This window comes from Pagrus pagrus (assembly GCF_965226575.1).
Source record: "Pagrus pagrus genome assembly, chromosome: 1".
In the NCBI taxonomy this organism is placed as follows: domain Eukaryota; kingdom Metazoa; phylum Chordata; class Actinopteri; order Spariformes; family Sparidae; genus Pagrus; species Pagrus pagrus.
The window spans coordinates 28,510,754-28,524,270 of NC_140185.1; the positions used below are offsets into that span (position 1 = coordinate 28,510,754).

The window sequence follows — 13,517 nt, forward strand, 5'->3', positions numbered from 1 at the left end:
TTTCCATAAGGTTTGGAAAATGAAACATAAATATTTCATATGGTAGCTAATTGGTTAAAAAAAATCCTGATTGTGTTGGGGAGTTTTTATTTTGGAATTATAAATTAAGGGTATGTTTAAAGTTATATTTGGTGAAGGGATAGATTTAGCTTATTTGTTACTTTTTCTTTTTCAAATGTCTTACATGTAGCTCAAAAAGAGTGAAAATGAGAAAAATATAAGAAAATGGATGTATCAATTTTCCAAATGACCCTTATTCATATGTAGAGCAGGACCCCTTGTATTAAATTCACACCCTGCACAACAAATGGGGTGGCTCTGGTCTGTCATGTTGATGTATATATGTGTGGTCCTAGGAGTGTGTGCATGTTTGTGTGTGTGCATGATGTATGTGCATGGAGCAGAGACGCAGCAGCACCAAAAGGCAGGTATAGTTCTGGTCTGTTATTGGCTGAGTGGAAAAACCAAACCCAACCCTTATACATGTATTTTAAAGTAGGACTTTAAAAGAAAACGATTACTAAAAAATATTCTTTTGCAAATGACAGTTTTGTTTGGAGTTTATCGACAGGGGCGATGTTATTTCTGTGTCCAGACGGAGGATGCAGTCTGAGCTGTGTGAACTGTGAGACGGCTGGAGCTGCCAATAATACATGCACTTACACATGTGTGTGTGTTCTTGTGGCCACACACACACACATACGCGAGACAAAACAGGAGATGAGACATAGGTTCTGCCTATGTCAGATCAACTGGGAGAACAAAAGCTACGACAGCAGCTTGTTGGGAGTGTGTGTGTGTGTGTGTGTGTAAAAAAGAGAGAGAGACAGACGAGACAGAGAGAGATGAGCATGCTTTTACAGTGAAGTAAAACCGGAGCTGGTGGAGGCAGTGATATTTATGAATTTTCTGTGAGTGTGTGTGTAAGCTCCAGCTTAGTAAAAATTCTGCTGATGTAAATTCCTGGCTTCTGTTAGTATAGTACAACTAGTATAAGGTTAATATTTAGAAAGTTTAACTGTAATTTTAGTCAATATTTTTTTATAAAGCCCCGTCATTGTGTTTGTCTGTAAAGTTATATTTTTATGCACTCTAAGTTTGATTTTCTTTAATTACAAATTGTTCATTTCATGCTGTTTTGTTGTATTTAAAAATAAAATCAAAATCAGATTAATAAAATGTAAATGTTTTTGTTTTTTACTACTACTGTTCACCTCAAACTGTTTGAGTGTCATGGTGCCAACTGGATGGAGAGAACAGACGGTGAAGGAGAGAATGGATGGATGAAAGGCATAAGAGAAGCAACAGAAGCAGCACAATAATACTGAGTGGGAGAATTGGAGGGAGAGATGAAGACAGGAATGGATGGAGGGAGGGAGGGCTGGCAGGCGTCGGCAGAGGCACGCTCCCTGACCACTGTAAGGAAGGGGGCGTAGGCCAGGTCTCCCATCAATTACAACCTTGACCCTCCTCTCTTCTCCTTTCTCTCTCTCACACACTTTCTGCTTCATTCAACCATCCTCCCCCTGCCTCTCATCCTCCCCTGGTCCCTCTCCTCTGCTCCTATAAATCAATCTCTTCTCCCTCCCTTCCTCCCTCCCTCCCTCCTTCCCCTTAGCTTTCTGCCACCTTCCCCCTCTCACTATGTCCCCCTCCTTCTCTATCAGCCCTCCTCTTCATCCCTTGCCACTCCTCTCCTTCCTTTCATCGTTGGGAGTGCAGTGGGAGTAGAAAGGTCAGAGGTTGGCAGACAAGAGGGAGAGAAAGAGGAAGAGGAAGAGGAAGAGGCAACATCGGAGTGTGAAAATGAGAGAGTGAGTGTATTTAATCAAAGTGGTGTGAGGGCACATAATATCTTGTTTTTTTTTTAAACCTTTCTCCGCCACTGAACAACTGCTGAGTGTGACTGTTGCAATTACCCCATAATATCTATGTTTATCTCATTTACTGAAACAAGGATGAAGCCAGTGTATTGATGTGGGTCTTTATGTGTGCACAGGCCCTCAGAAACTATTGTATGTAACTTTGTTAACCATTGTACCTCTTGTATTGTGGAAGTGAACAGCAAAAATACATCATACATCAATGTTAAGAGATAGTGAGACAGTGAGATAAGACTTCAGACTAAAGAGGGACATAAAAAAGAGGAGGGGAGATGAGTAGAAAAGAAGTGGTAAGATGGACATTGAAGTGAGACGGCAACAAGAGGGACATGATGCAAATAGAAATAGATCACAATGCACCGGTACTGCATATATAAGGAGAATTGACAATATTTAATAAGTGTTACATGTAGCATTGTTCAACATTAATAAATCATTGTCATACTTTGGTGTATCTTGGTATATTTACCATAAACCAATGACACCAAGCTACAGTCATTTTTTAATGTTTTGTTTTCTAAAACAGTATATCAAGGTGGATCAATCTGGTGGATCACTTGCTTTAAAATGCTACATGTAGCACAGTTAACAGAGAAAGATAAGGAAGAGACCTTTTCCCTTACCCTCCCTCAGCATGCCCACAGTCAGACACTTCATGAAGCGGCAGGCCTGGCACGACTTGCGTCTCCTCTTGGTGATCTCACACTCGTTGGTGGCTGGACAGCTGTACTCAATGTTGCCTGCAAAATGTAGACATGTTGGAGGAAGATAGAAAGGAGACTTTTATTTTACATGCATCAAGACAGATACTCTCTAGCACAGACATGTGTACACAATAAAATAAACCAATTGACATTCACAACCTCAGTCTTGACCTTTGACTTAAAGATGGCCCTTTGTTGGCATAGTGGAGATACTCAAAACAGAGTGCTGCAATCTCATAAAGTGATCACTTTGTTTAAAAAAATAGCAAAGTAGTGTATTCATGTATGTATATGTGTGTTTTACAAGGATATAAATGTGCATATGTCATGGCCACAGCAAGCTGAGATTGCGTGACTGGCTGCAGTTCACTCAGGGTAACACTCAGGTGTAGAGCTGAAGCTGAGATTATTAGCCAATGTAAGTCTATTAAGTTCACAACCTTTGCCAGCAGCAACAAACGACACCTAAGTGTGTTGTACGCAGGTACCACTTTTACCTTGAATAAAAGTTTATTTTCTATTTTTTGTGGAAGTCATTAGTAATATCTATTTTTTGTTCCTCTCCATATTCTTTTTTTAATATTGTATTTCCTTTGTCTTTGCAAATTTTCAAGTCTGTATCTAAATATATGTCTAAATGAGACCATTTTCTAACAATCTATCTTGTCTTGTATGTACTATCTGTTGTTTTGTTTTCTCATTTTGTGCATGTTTTGGATTTGTTAGGATAGCTTGGACTGTCACAGAAATGCTCAAATGGGCTTATTTCGTCAGAAAGGTTTATATATCTGTAATATGAACTGTGTTGAGATTTGAACCAGAAAACCCTTTGTTCCCTTCCTCCTTTGCCCACCTGACAGCTACAGTACCCCAGCAAGCCAATGCATCTCCCACTGAAACAGAGTAAACAGTGATTACTATTGACTGCTGCTGTTGAGAGGATGTTTTCTCATTACTGGACTGATTAAGGGGGCTAGTTAGCTTGGGAAAGGGCTAAATGCACCAACACTTCTTAATGGGTAACAAGATGCTCATTAATCGGCCTTCTAAGTCAAAGTAAAGGCTAAATGTGCTAAATGCTGGGGGAACCCTTACAGTCTAATGGACGCTACTAATGGGACTAGTTAGCTTACACCCAGCCTTTACATGCTGATGATACAGGAGGAGCAGATTAGCTCAGCAATTAAGAGAGACACTTACCTAGCAGTGAGGCTAAATGTGCTAATGACACTGAATCTGTGTTGGTTAATGGGTGGTCAGTAAAAGGTCTTGTTCAGTGTTAAACAGGCAAGTTCTGCTAAATGGATAACTGCCGTAAAGAGCCAGTTATGGGGCTGGTAGCACTAAGGCTAAATGTGTTACATGCTGAGTGCAGCAATGGGCAGTAATTATAATAATATAATAATCTTATTTGTTGACTGAAGTGACACCCACAAAAGAAAGTGTTGAATTTACAGTTCCTCAACTCAGCAGTGATTATTACCTCAGCTGGAAGTGCAGTGGACTTTAACACTAGTATATTTGTATAAAAGGTATGTGTTGTATGTTAATGGGGGGTAGATACTATTGGCTTACACAACAGGCCCATATAAAGGTTTGGTATGTGGTATGTGTCATGTGACTGTAGACTCTTTGTATGCTCAGACCTTAGAGAGGGGCTATAGGGTAGGAATTAGAAAAGAAGGGTTTATATCAGAATGCCACAGCTCTCTGTGCATGTGTGTGTGGATGTGTCTTTATTTCTGTCTTTATGTGTCTTATTGTGCACTGGGGTGGGCTTAGAGCAGAGACGTTCTTGGAGGCACCTATGTATAACGTGCAAGTTTGTACGTGTGTGTTGGTGTGAGTGCAGGGGATATATGAGGGGCTCAAATCCCCTGCAATCTCCTTTGAGATGTGTGTGTATGTCCACCTGCTGCATGACAATTGACCACCATTGTACAGACTGTGTAATACGAATGATGGTGTGTGTTTTTGGTCTGCCATACTCTGAGTCTTTGTTTTTGCCTGTCATGATATTAAACCTCTCAATCGCATTTATTTTGTTTTCTTGCTACCTTGGCTTTTTAATAGATGGTTTTAACTAGAGAGCAACAAAAAATATATATAGGTGGGAAGGTGACAGAGGTTTCTGGGCAAGATTCGAATCCAACACCCTGCAGTTAACATGGCATATCTTAGCTCAGTGATTCACCAAGACACCACATGCCGTTCTCCATCAAAACATGCAAATATTTAAATTTGTTTAGCTGTTTTATTTTCTTTTGCCCCACCTACCATTTTCACTGCACTCATTCCTTTGCCCTACCATGCTCTCATCCACCTTTCTTCGTCCCTCTTGCTGTCTTCCTCTTCCCATTTCATCGCCTTATCCCTCCCTCTCCCACACTTTGCCCTCCTCCTCACTCCCCTTTATCCCTCTCTCTCAATAAGGGAGTGATAGATGCAGGTTGTCAGGTGTCGCTGGACTGACGCCACAGAAACAGCAGCTGCCAGAGCCACTTCCTCCATGCTGCGACACACACATGCACACACTCATACACACACACACACCACTAATTCCTTCCTACATCCATGTGCCCAATTCACCCACCCCCTTTTCCCCCTCTTTCTCTCATTCCTTGTTTCAACTCTTTTTATATTCAAACTGGTATACACACCTCCTCTACCTTTTTCCTCTCCTCTTTTCTCCCCTCCTCTCCTCCGCTCTCCCACCCCATGCTCTCCTCCCTGTCCAGCTGGAGGTGTTTTTTTGGTGATTACCTGCGGTTTTATTGGCTAATGGGTTGAAACATACCAATATGTCTGCCGCTGCCCATCTGAGGCTGGCCCTGCTTTCCAGCCAAGATACACACACCAACACACGCGTGCACAGACATACACACAAACCTGCACTCATTTACATGGCTGAACACAAGCCCACACACAGACACACAGGGTAATGCACACATCCACAATATCTGTGGATGGGTTTGGCTCGAATGGTAGCCAAAGATAATGTCATGACCCATTTGTTCCAGTGGATCCAAGACCGCTCAGTCTGCATCCAAACAAACATTAACAGTAGTACTGTAGCATAGACATTGATGAAATTTGTTTATAAAATGGCCAGACATTGACAGATTTTCTTGTTATATTCAAGTTGTGACCATTCAAGCTTGGGAAATTGGTACTGTAAGTTTAGTGTTTTTAGACTATTAGCAAATTTCTCAGTGAAAATCCAGGAAATTTTGTTATTTTGAACAGGAATGCAAAACAATGGCTATGATTTGTTATCCTTCTGGTGGCTCCAGTTCCAATATGGCCTTCTATCCTATTGCATGACAGCCTTTCGTGACAATCTGGTAACTAGTTTTGCCCTGACCTGTAACCTCGAACTTCAGCCTTACTGATCTGCAACATGTCAACTACAGGAGAAGCGAGGATTACAAATAGAGTGAATATGAGGGAGTGAAAGGTGGAGGTGGACATAGAATTGCTTTAAATCTATTCAAGGTCACACTCTGAAGAGGCTCTATTGTCAACATGGCATCATATCTATATGTTTTTTATTTAATCTGCTACTGTATCCTCACCTATGTAACCTTTGACAAGCCCCCAAAATGAAATGAGACTTGTGGAGTTTGTCAACTATAAGACATGAATTAAGGGTTAAACCTATATATAGAGTGATTACAAAGCCATGTGTGTGACTGTCTATTCATGTGTGTTGGTGTCCACGTGTGAATGTGCTTCTATGAGTTTGTGTTTGTGTGTGTTTCTGCCTTTATCTCTGCATGTGTGCGCTCCAATCTCTTTGTCAGGATTGCACTGTGTCCTGATCTCATCCCATAATAAACACATACAGGTCATCTCTAGGTAGTGGTGACCATCTACAGTAGTGGATGTAAGACTTCGACCCCCCCCCACATCTCCCTGCCCCCCCCCTCTCTCTATCTCTCTCTGGGGCTTTACTGGGAAAGCTGCTTATCGGAGGCAAAAGAAAGCAGCGACAGATAGGTGGATGGATGGAAAGGCAGATAGATGAATCCTGTCTGATATGACTGACTGACTGACTGACTCAAAGGATCGATGAAGGCTGGCTGGCTGACTTGGTTTTTGCAGTGGCATACTGACTGACAAGAGGGCTGTCCTGCTGACTGATGGGGCCTAATAGTTATTAGTTAGTACTCAAACACAAAGTCTTTAAAGGTTTATCAGTTGCTAACTGACTGTCTGACTAGGTCCAAACACCCCTGTGGCCCTAATACCAGATTCAGTGACTTTCCCCTTATTTCCCATACCTAAAAGTGCTTCGAAGACCTATGGTTAAAGGGTGAGGTGCTATTACATATTTTTCGTCTTGTCAACAAATCCTATGAAAGCCAAGTCAATGTCACTGCCACAGAGCTACACTGTTCCTCAAAAAACTATTAGATTGAGTCAACGCTACAGTACATATAACATCCTGCTAATGCATCAAAAAAGTGTCTGTAATCATTAATAATATACACTGTATCATAAAAGCATAAATCAAAGTATCTATATTCTTGACTTGTTTTTAAAGATTGATGTCTTCAGTAGGAATAAATAGACTTGGGGCTGAGAGCCACTGACATGGAGTCAAAAAGTATTGAGAGACCGATTAATACATTGTTAGTTTTGGTCCTGTCAGACAAATTGTTTGCACTCATAAAAGTATGTAATATCACCAGCTTTAGAGTTAAACAGTTTAGTACCCATCTTCTTCAGGTTTGCTTGCTTTGGAAAGAAACATTAAAACCACCCTAAAATCCAAAGAATGTATCATTAAAGTTGTAGATTGTGCCATATTTGTTAAGTAAGTTTTGTGAAACTAGGATGTTTGTGTTATCATTGAATAAGGTAGATTAATGAACAAATGACAGACTTGGCCATCGGTAAGACTGACTGACCTTTGCTCTGTTTATATGAAGGACATAATGGTGATCAAGCTGAGACGTTGAATATGAATTGAATGCCCACAAACTGTAGAGGACAGACTAAATACCTGTGCACTTCCTGGACTACTTCTAGCTGTAACAAGAGACGAGCAAAGGATTACTGAGCCTAATTCCTGGAACTCTTCTCATCATGTGGATTACTTATATCCCTTCTCTCCTCTACCCCCTAACCTGAACTCCTGACCCCCAGACATAACCTCCGACCTCCCTCTGACACTACATTATCTCCTAGACAACAGGCTTATAGCAAACACTCTTCCTGTGAAGCATAAGCAGCTAGATCTGGGAAAGCAAACACCACCTGGAAATTACTCTTTGCTGTTGATGAAGAAGAGGTCAAGGTTGAGGGTGAAAGGGGGGCGTGTCTCAGAATTGGTGTGTATGCAAGGACCTGATTGGATGCTTATATGTGAGTGTGTGTATGTGTATGCATGACAGGAAGAGAAATGGTGAAGGACAGAGGAAAAAATAGACTGCGGTGGGTGTCCTGGTGGCTCACTTAGCAGACAGAGGAGGATACATGCACCATATAAAAATCTGGGTTCACATCTGGCCTGGGGCTTTTATCATATGTCCTGGATCTAGTATAATGGCTCAGGTGTATGTGCATGTGTGACCGAGTGCACGCTATGTGTGTCTGCATTTAATTTAAAATGAAAAGCGAAAAGAAAAAACAAAACAAAACAGTTTATATTTCAGGTGCAATGTGTACAATATTTCTCTGGAAGATTGTGCCTGGGTTAGGGTTAGGTTGTGAAGCAAACCTGTGATGGTAGACCACATACAAGACAGACATAAGGACAAAAATTTAGATAGACATACAAGGAGAGATAATTATAGACAGATATTAAAAATGGGAGCCAACCTTGAATGGTGCGTTTGAAGAAGGCCTTGCAGGCCTCACAGGATGCCACTCCATAGTGGTACCCTGACGCAATGTCCCCGCACACCAGACACAGCCTCTTGGGCATCGAATTCAACATGTACTCGCACTTAATCTGTGAATCTTCCCCAATAGTTGACGAACAGTCCTCGTAACGCTTTGATACGGGGCCACCTGCAGGTCCCAGGGGTCCTGTGTTGGAGCCGTAAAGGCTCGGGGAGTCTAAGCCGTTGGGGTGACCGTTCATCGTAGACGAATAGGAGCCTGAGGCGTCACTGGAGCCACCAGGGGAGTGATGGTTTAGGCTGTCAGTCAGGGAGGCAGGACTAGACGGCTCAGTCTTTATATAAGAGGACGGACAGTTGGACTCAAGGTGACGCTCCTTACTGGACATTCTGCAGAGAAGCCTGCAGGAGTAAGACAGGAACATACAGAGGAAGAAGAAGAAGAAGAGGAAGAAAGTATTACAAGAAAATGTCATGTGTAGATAAATATTGGATATGGTTAAAGAAAAGAGATGAAAGTCAGAGCTCAAGAAAAAGAAAAAGCAAACAATTGAGGCAATGTTCAAGTCCAATTATAGAAATCATTTGTTCTGACATTGTTGTATTTCCTCACTGTCACTTTCTATGATGGATTTATGGTTTTTCACTGAGCCTGACACAAACACATGTACACACATACAATCCATCCATCACATTTGTTATTCTTTTCTGGAAAGAAATGATAGAGAGAGAAACAAGGGACAAAGTAATAAAAGGTAGTAAGTAGTACCTTAAATAAAAAAAGTAAACAGATTGTGGTTCATTAGGGGAAACGTTTAATAGAGAGTAGCAGAGGAGCATCTATAGCCGCACACAGTCACACAAACACATACACATGCTCGAGGGCCGACGGTCATCCGTCACTCTCCAGTCAATAGCAGCTTGTTCTACATGAAGGTAATCAGTAAGCAGCCTCTCTGCTGTTCAATCATCCCAAAGACAGCCGCACACATACATGATGCTCACATAAACACGTACAGACACAGATTCATACGTGGTCTTCTTCATGCACTTACTGACAGATGAACAGTTGAAGAAGCTAGGGGAAGCCAAGCAACACAAAACTGTGTTAAAAAAACCCAAAACAAACTACTAATCAGTTCCTAAGTACTACAGTATTCCTCTCCTCAGCTCTTGTTCTTCTCTGCCGTCTCTCCCTTCCTCTATCCCTTTCTCCCTCTATCCTCTTCTGCTTCTTCTCCTTCCTCTCCCTGAGGAGACTGACTGGTGTCTTGTTAATGGCAGTTGTAATTAACAGCTATCTTCTCTCTGTCCATATCTCTCTATCCCTCCCTTTGTCTACCTTACTATCTATCTGCCTGTCTCCCTATCACTTCCTTTTCACTGCCATCTCTCTCTCACTCTCTCTTACTCTATCTCTTTCCACTCTCTTTCTCTTCCTGTTTGCATTACCACTCTCTATTCCTCTAACCCTGCCCCCCCTCCCTTCCCTCTCGTTTCATTGTTAAAGGCAGAAAGCACAAAAGGGGTTTTTAATTAAGGCAGGATGCTGCTAAACGAGGGGCTTCTAAAGTCCAGTCGGCCTGTAAAAGATCCCTGTTCTACAGGGACCCATAAAACACAGACAGCGCCTGACGGAGAATGGAGGGCTGGTTGGGAGAGGGAAGGGTGGAGGGAATCTATGTAGACAGGAAAACAGGTAGGCAGACTGACGGACAGAAAGAGAAATCTGTCTGAATTGTTTGGTTTTAATGTGTAGCTTGATAAGCAGCAAGATTAGACAAAGCCAACCCCTTCAACAGAAATTCAGTGCTTATTTTAAGTCCATTTTTCCTTTCATAAAGTGACATGACATTTATAATGTACTGTAATACTTTGCCCTTTCTCCTCCCCCTTTTCATCATATATTTTAGTCCCACCACTGATTTTTTCCTTCTCTCCCTGCAGGTCCTTCTAATTCAGTGACCCTATTAATCGTGGCTTTGTGGTATTCACCAGTATCTATAAATCCATTTATCTGACGTTAAGGTAGGCCTTCGAATGCAACGAAGAAGACAGCGAGAAATGTTTAGACACAATTCAAGAAAGGGGATATAGCTGCGATGATTGGTGGATTGATTGATTGAAGAAAATTAGTTGCCAACTATTTTGATAATGGCTTAATCGTCTAAATCAATTTTCAAGCAAAAATAACGAACATTTGCTGGTTCCAGCTTCTTAAATGTGAAGATTTGCTGTTTTCTTTGTCACTTATGATGAAGGATGAGTATTTGGGTTTTCTGGTTTTGGTTGGATAAACAAAGTAGTTTGACGACATCACTTTGCGCTCTGGGAAACTATGATGAGCATTTTCACATTTTTTCTACAGACTAAACAATTAAAAGAAATAATTGTTAGCTGCAGTCCTAAAGCAGTAAAGCAGGTAAAAAGGGATAGAGTCAGTGCAGGGATACAGACAGAGAGACACACACACAAATAAGGTGCTTGAATAAGCAAGAAGAAATAAATATAAATGTGGGAAACAGTGATGGTATGATGAAAGATCGCACAGGGTTGCCAATGTTCTAGCAGAGGGAGAGAAAACACAGTGGAGACAGAAAAAGAGAGTAGACCCATTTAAGTAGATGATGTGATGGTGATGATTTAATCTCTCCTTTTTCACTCTTTATGCTCTTTTGTGCCCCCTCCCTTCGACCGTCAATCCCTCTGAGTACCATTAAGTGAAAGAGTTTAAGTGCCAAAAGATCTCAGGCGCTTTTTTCCCCTTCTCTCTCTCAAATTCTCATTTATCTCTCTTTCCTTCTCCCTTTCCATCCCTCCTCTTTGCTCCGTCTTTCTCTCTTTACCTCTATCATCTCTTTTTCTCCCACTCTTACATCTTTTCTATGTTCTCTCTCTCGCTCACCCTGCTTATAAATGAAAAATAATGGCAGGGGGAGGAATAAAAAGAATAAAAAAAGAAGACATGCGTGCAGAGGAGAGGAGAAGAGGAAAGAAGATTAAGAAATCACAGCCAGTGCGCTGTGCCGAGCGAGAGGTTGAATGCATTTATGTATGTATGTTATCAGTATAATTATGGCGCTATGTAACGACGGCTCAGTGCTGAAAGAGCAGTCTTATTGTGCCTGTCTGCTCTTCAGATGAGTGTGGGGAGAGAGAGGGAAGGGGCTTGGTCTCATTTTTTTTATCAATTCTTTATGTTTTTAGGTGTTTAAGGAGATTTATACAAAAAGGCATTTTCTTTTTTCTTTCAGTATTTTCACAAGGGTCATGAGACGTGAGCAGATTGTTATGAGATGATTACAATAAAGCATAAAGAAGAGCAGTAATCAGATTGGAGTATTAGTTGTTTTGTTAAATTTGTTACAGAAAAGGGGTTTTGAATTTCATTTTCACTATACTGCGTACATTTTTGTGCATCAGTGGAAAAGCACCATACTGTAACATAAAAGGGATTTTTGCTTTGTTTAAATGAATTGTGAAATAGGTACGAAGCTTCTTCTTTCGCAAAGTCCCGGAAAACCTCACATTACGTGAACAAAATGTAGGTTTTCCATTATTTTTCTAGACATCATGAGGAAAAGTGATTATTTCTTTTGTTGAACTGTTAGATGTTCTGTGTAATTTCACACTTACTGTACCAAAATAGACAGATTAAAGGTTAATTTTAGTCTCATATGACCAACAAGAAACAACGCCAACTAACTGATGGGCACTTTCATCCCAAATGACATTTTAATGGAGTTACACAAAGTTTTTTCAGCTCTTTGAAATATATACCAGTTAATTAATGTTTCATGTTTATATATTAGGATTAGTGTCCATGATAAAACTGACCACACATACAGCGTTCATGACACCAACTACATATGTTCAAAGGGGTAAAAGTGGCTGCTTAGTTCCTGCAGACATCAAATATTCAGCAGGCCTATTTACCTGTTCATCACTGAGGCAAAGAACACACACACACACACACACACACACACACACACACACACACACACACACACACACACACACACACACACACACACACACACACACACACACCAAAAAGATTACCACCTTCCCTTGTCTCCATTTCCACCTCGATCCCTGTCATTTTCTCCCTTTTCCTTTGTCCTTATTTCTTTTTTATCTTCCCCACTTTTTGAAGGCACACTGACTCATGAAAGAGAGATAAATACGTGGATACGTGGAGGGAAAGCAACAGAAAGAATAGAATGAAAAACAGAAAGGAAGAAAAACAGAGAGGAAGAAGAAGAAGAATCTTTTCTTCTGTGTGTTTTGAAGGAAGGTGGGCCACTTTAGTATGACAAGCTGTCATTAGAGCGGTGGGCTGATGCGGCGCCCTGACAACTGGCGGGGACAAACATACAATCATCGTATTAGAGCAACTACTCTCTGCCTCACTGTGCGTCTCTGTGCTGTTCGCTGTGTGCCCCTTTAGTCTGTGTTTCTGTGTGCACTCGCACTCTTTTATTACATACAATCTTTGTGCGAATGCCTTGCTAGATGGTGGCCATAAACAAAAACTGATCCTCAAACAACTCCAAACTGTTTTTGTCTTGACCAGGGAGAGGAAAGGAGAGGAGAGGAGAGGAGAGGAGAGGAGAGGAGAGAAGAGGAGCACTGCTGAGAGTTGAGTGGAGGTTTAAAAAGGACAGTCTGGGTGTCATTTTAACATTCACCTACCACTACCAAATCAGAGGTTTAGATAACAGTTTGTTCAGTTTGTACATAACCTGCCTGAAAGTATATAATTATTATGTGAAGAGAAGAAAAATACATTAAAATGTGCAACGAGGACCTAAACATTTAGAGCTTCAATTGATTCTAACAAAATATATGATACGCTGAAAAAAAAATGCATTCAACCACACTTTGACAAACTTCAGTTCGTGTAAAGGAATGAAGCATCCCACTGCCCTGACGATATTTTATAAAAAACATATTCCCATAGAAAAAGGCAATAAAAATGAGTAGAGAAGGATAAGACGAGAGAGGAAAGACAAGTGGTAGCAATAGAGACAGAGAAGGAAGAAGTGCTGACAATGTAGCTACCACGGGTTGGCTAATAC

At 41.0% G+C, this 13,517-nt stretch overlaps 1 protein-coding gene across 14 annotated transcripts in view; it reads right to left on the reverse strand.

Moving 5' to 3' along the window:
* The window catches only part of esrrga (estrogen-related receptor gamma a), a 123,333-nt gene that overhangs the window by 42,553 nt on the left and 67,263 nt on the right, over positions 1–13,517 (reverse strand). For 10 of the 14 annotated variants that reach the window (XM_084354280.1, XM_084354279.1, XM_084354285.1 and 7 more), the window contains 2 exons: positions 8,414–8,838; positions 2,495–2,623 (listed from right to left, as the gene is read on the reverse strand). In XM_084354280.1, coding sequence (XP_084210406.1) covers positions 2,495–2,623; positions 8,414–8,838 — 554 coding nt within the window. The remainder of the gene's footprint in view (positions 1–2,494; positions 2,624–8,413; positions 8,839–13,517) is intronic. The other 4 variants (XM_084354283.1, XM_084354281.1, XM_084354277.1 and 1 more) reach the window with 2 other exon arrangements.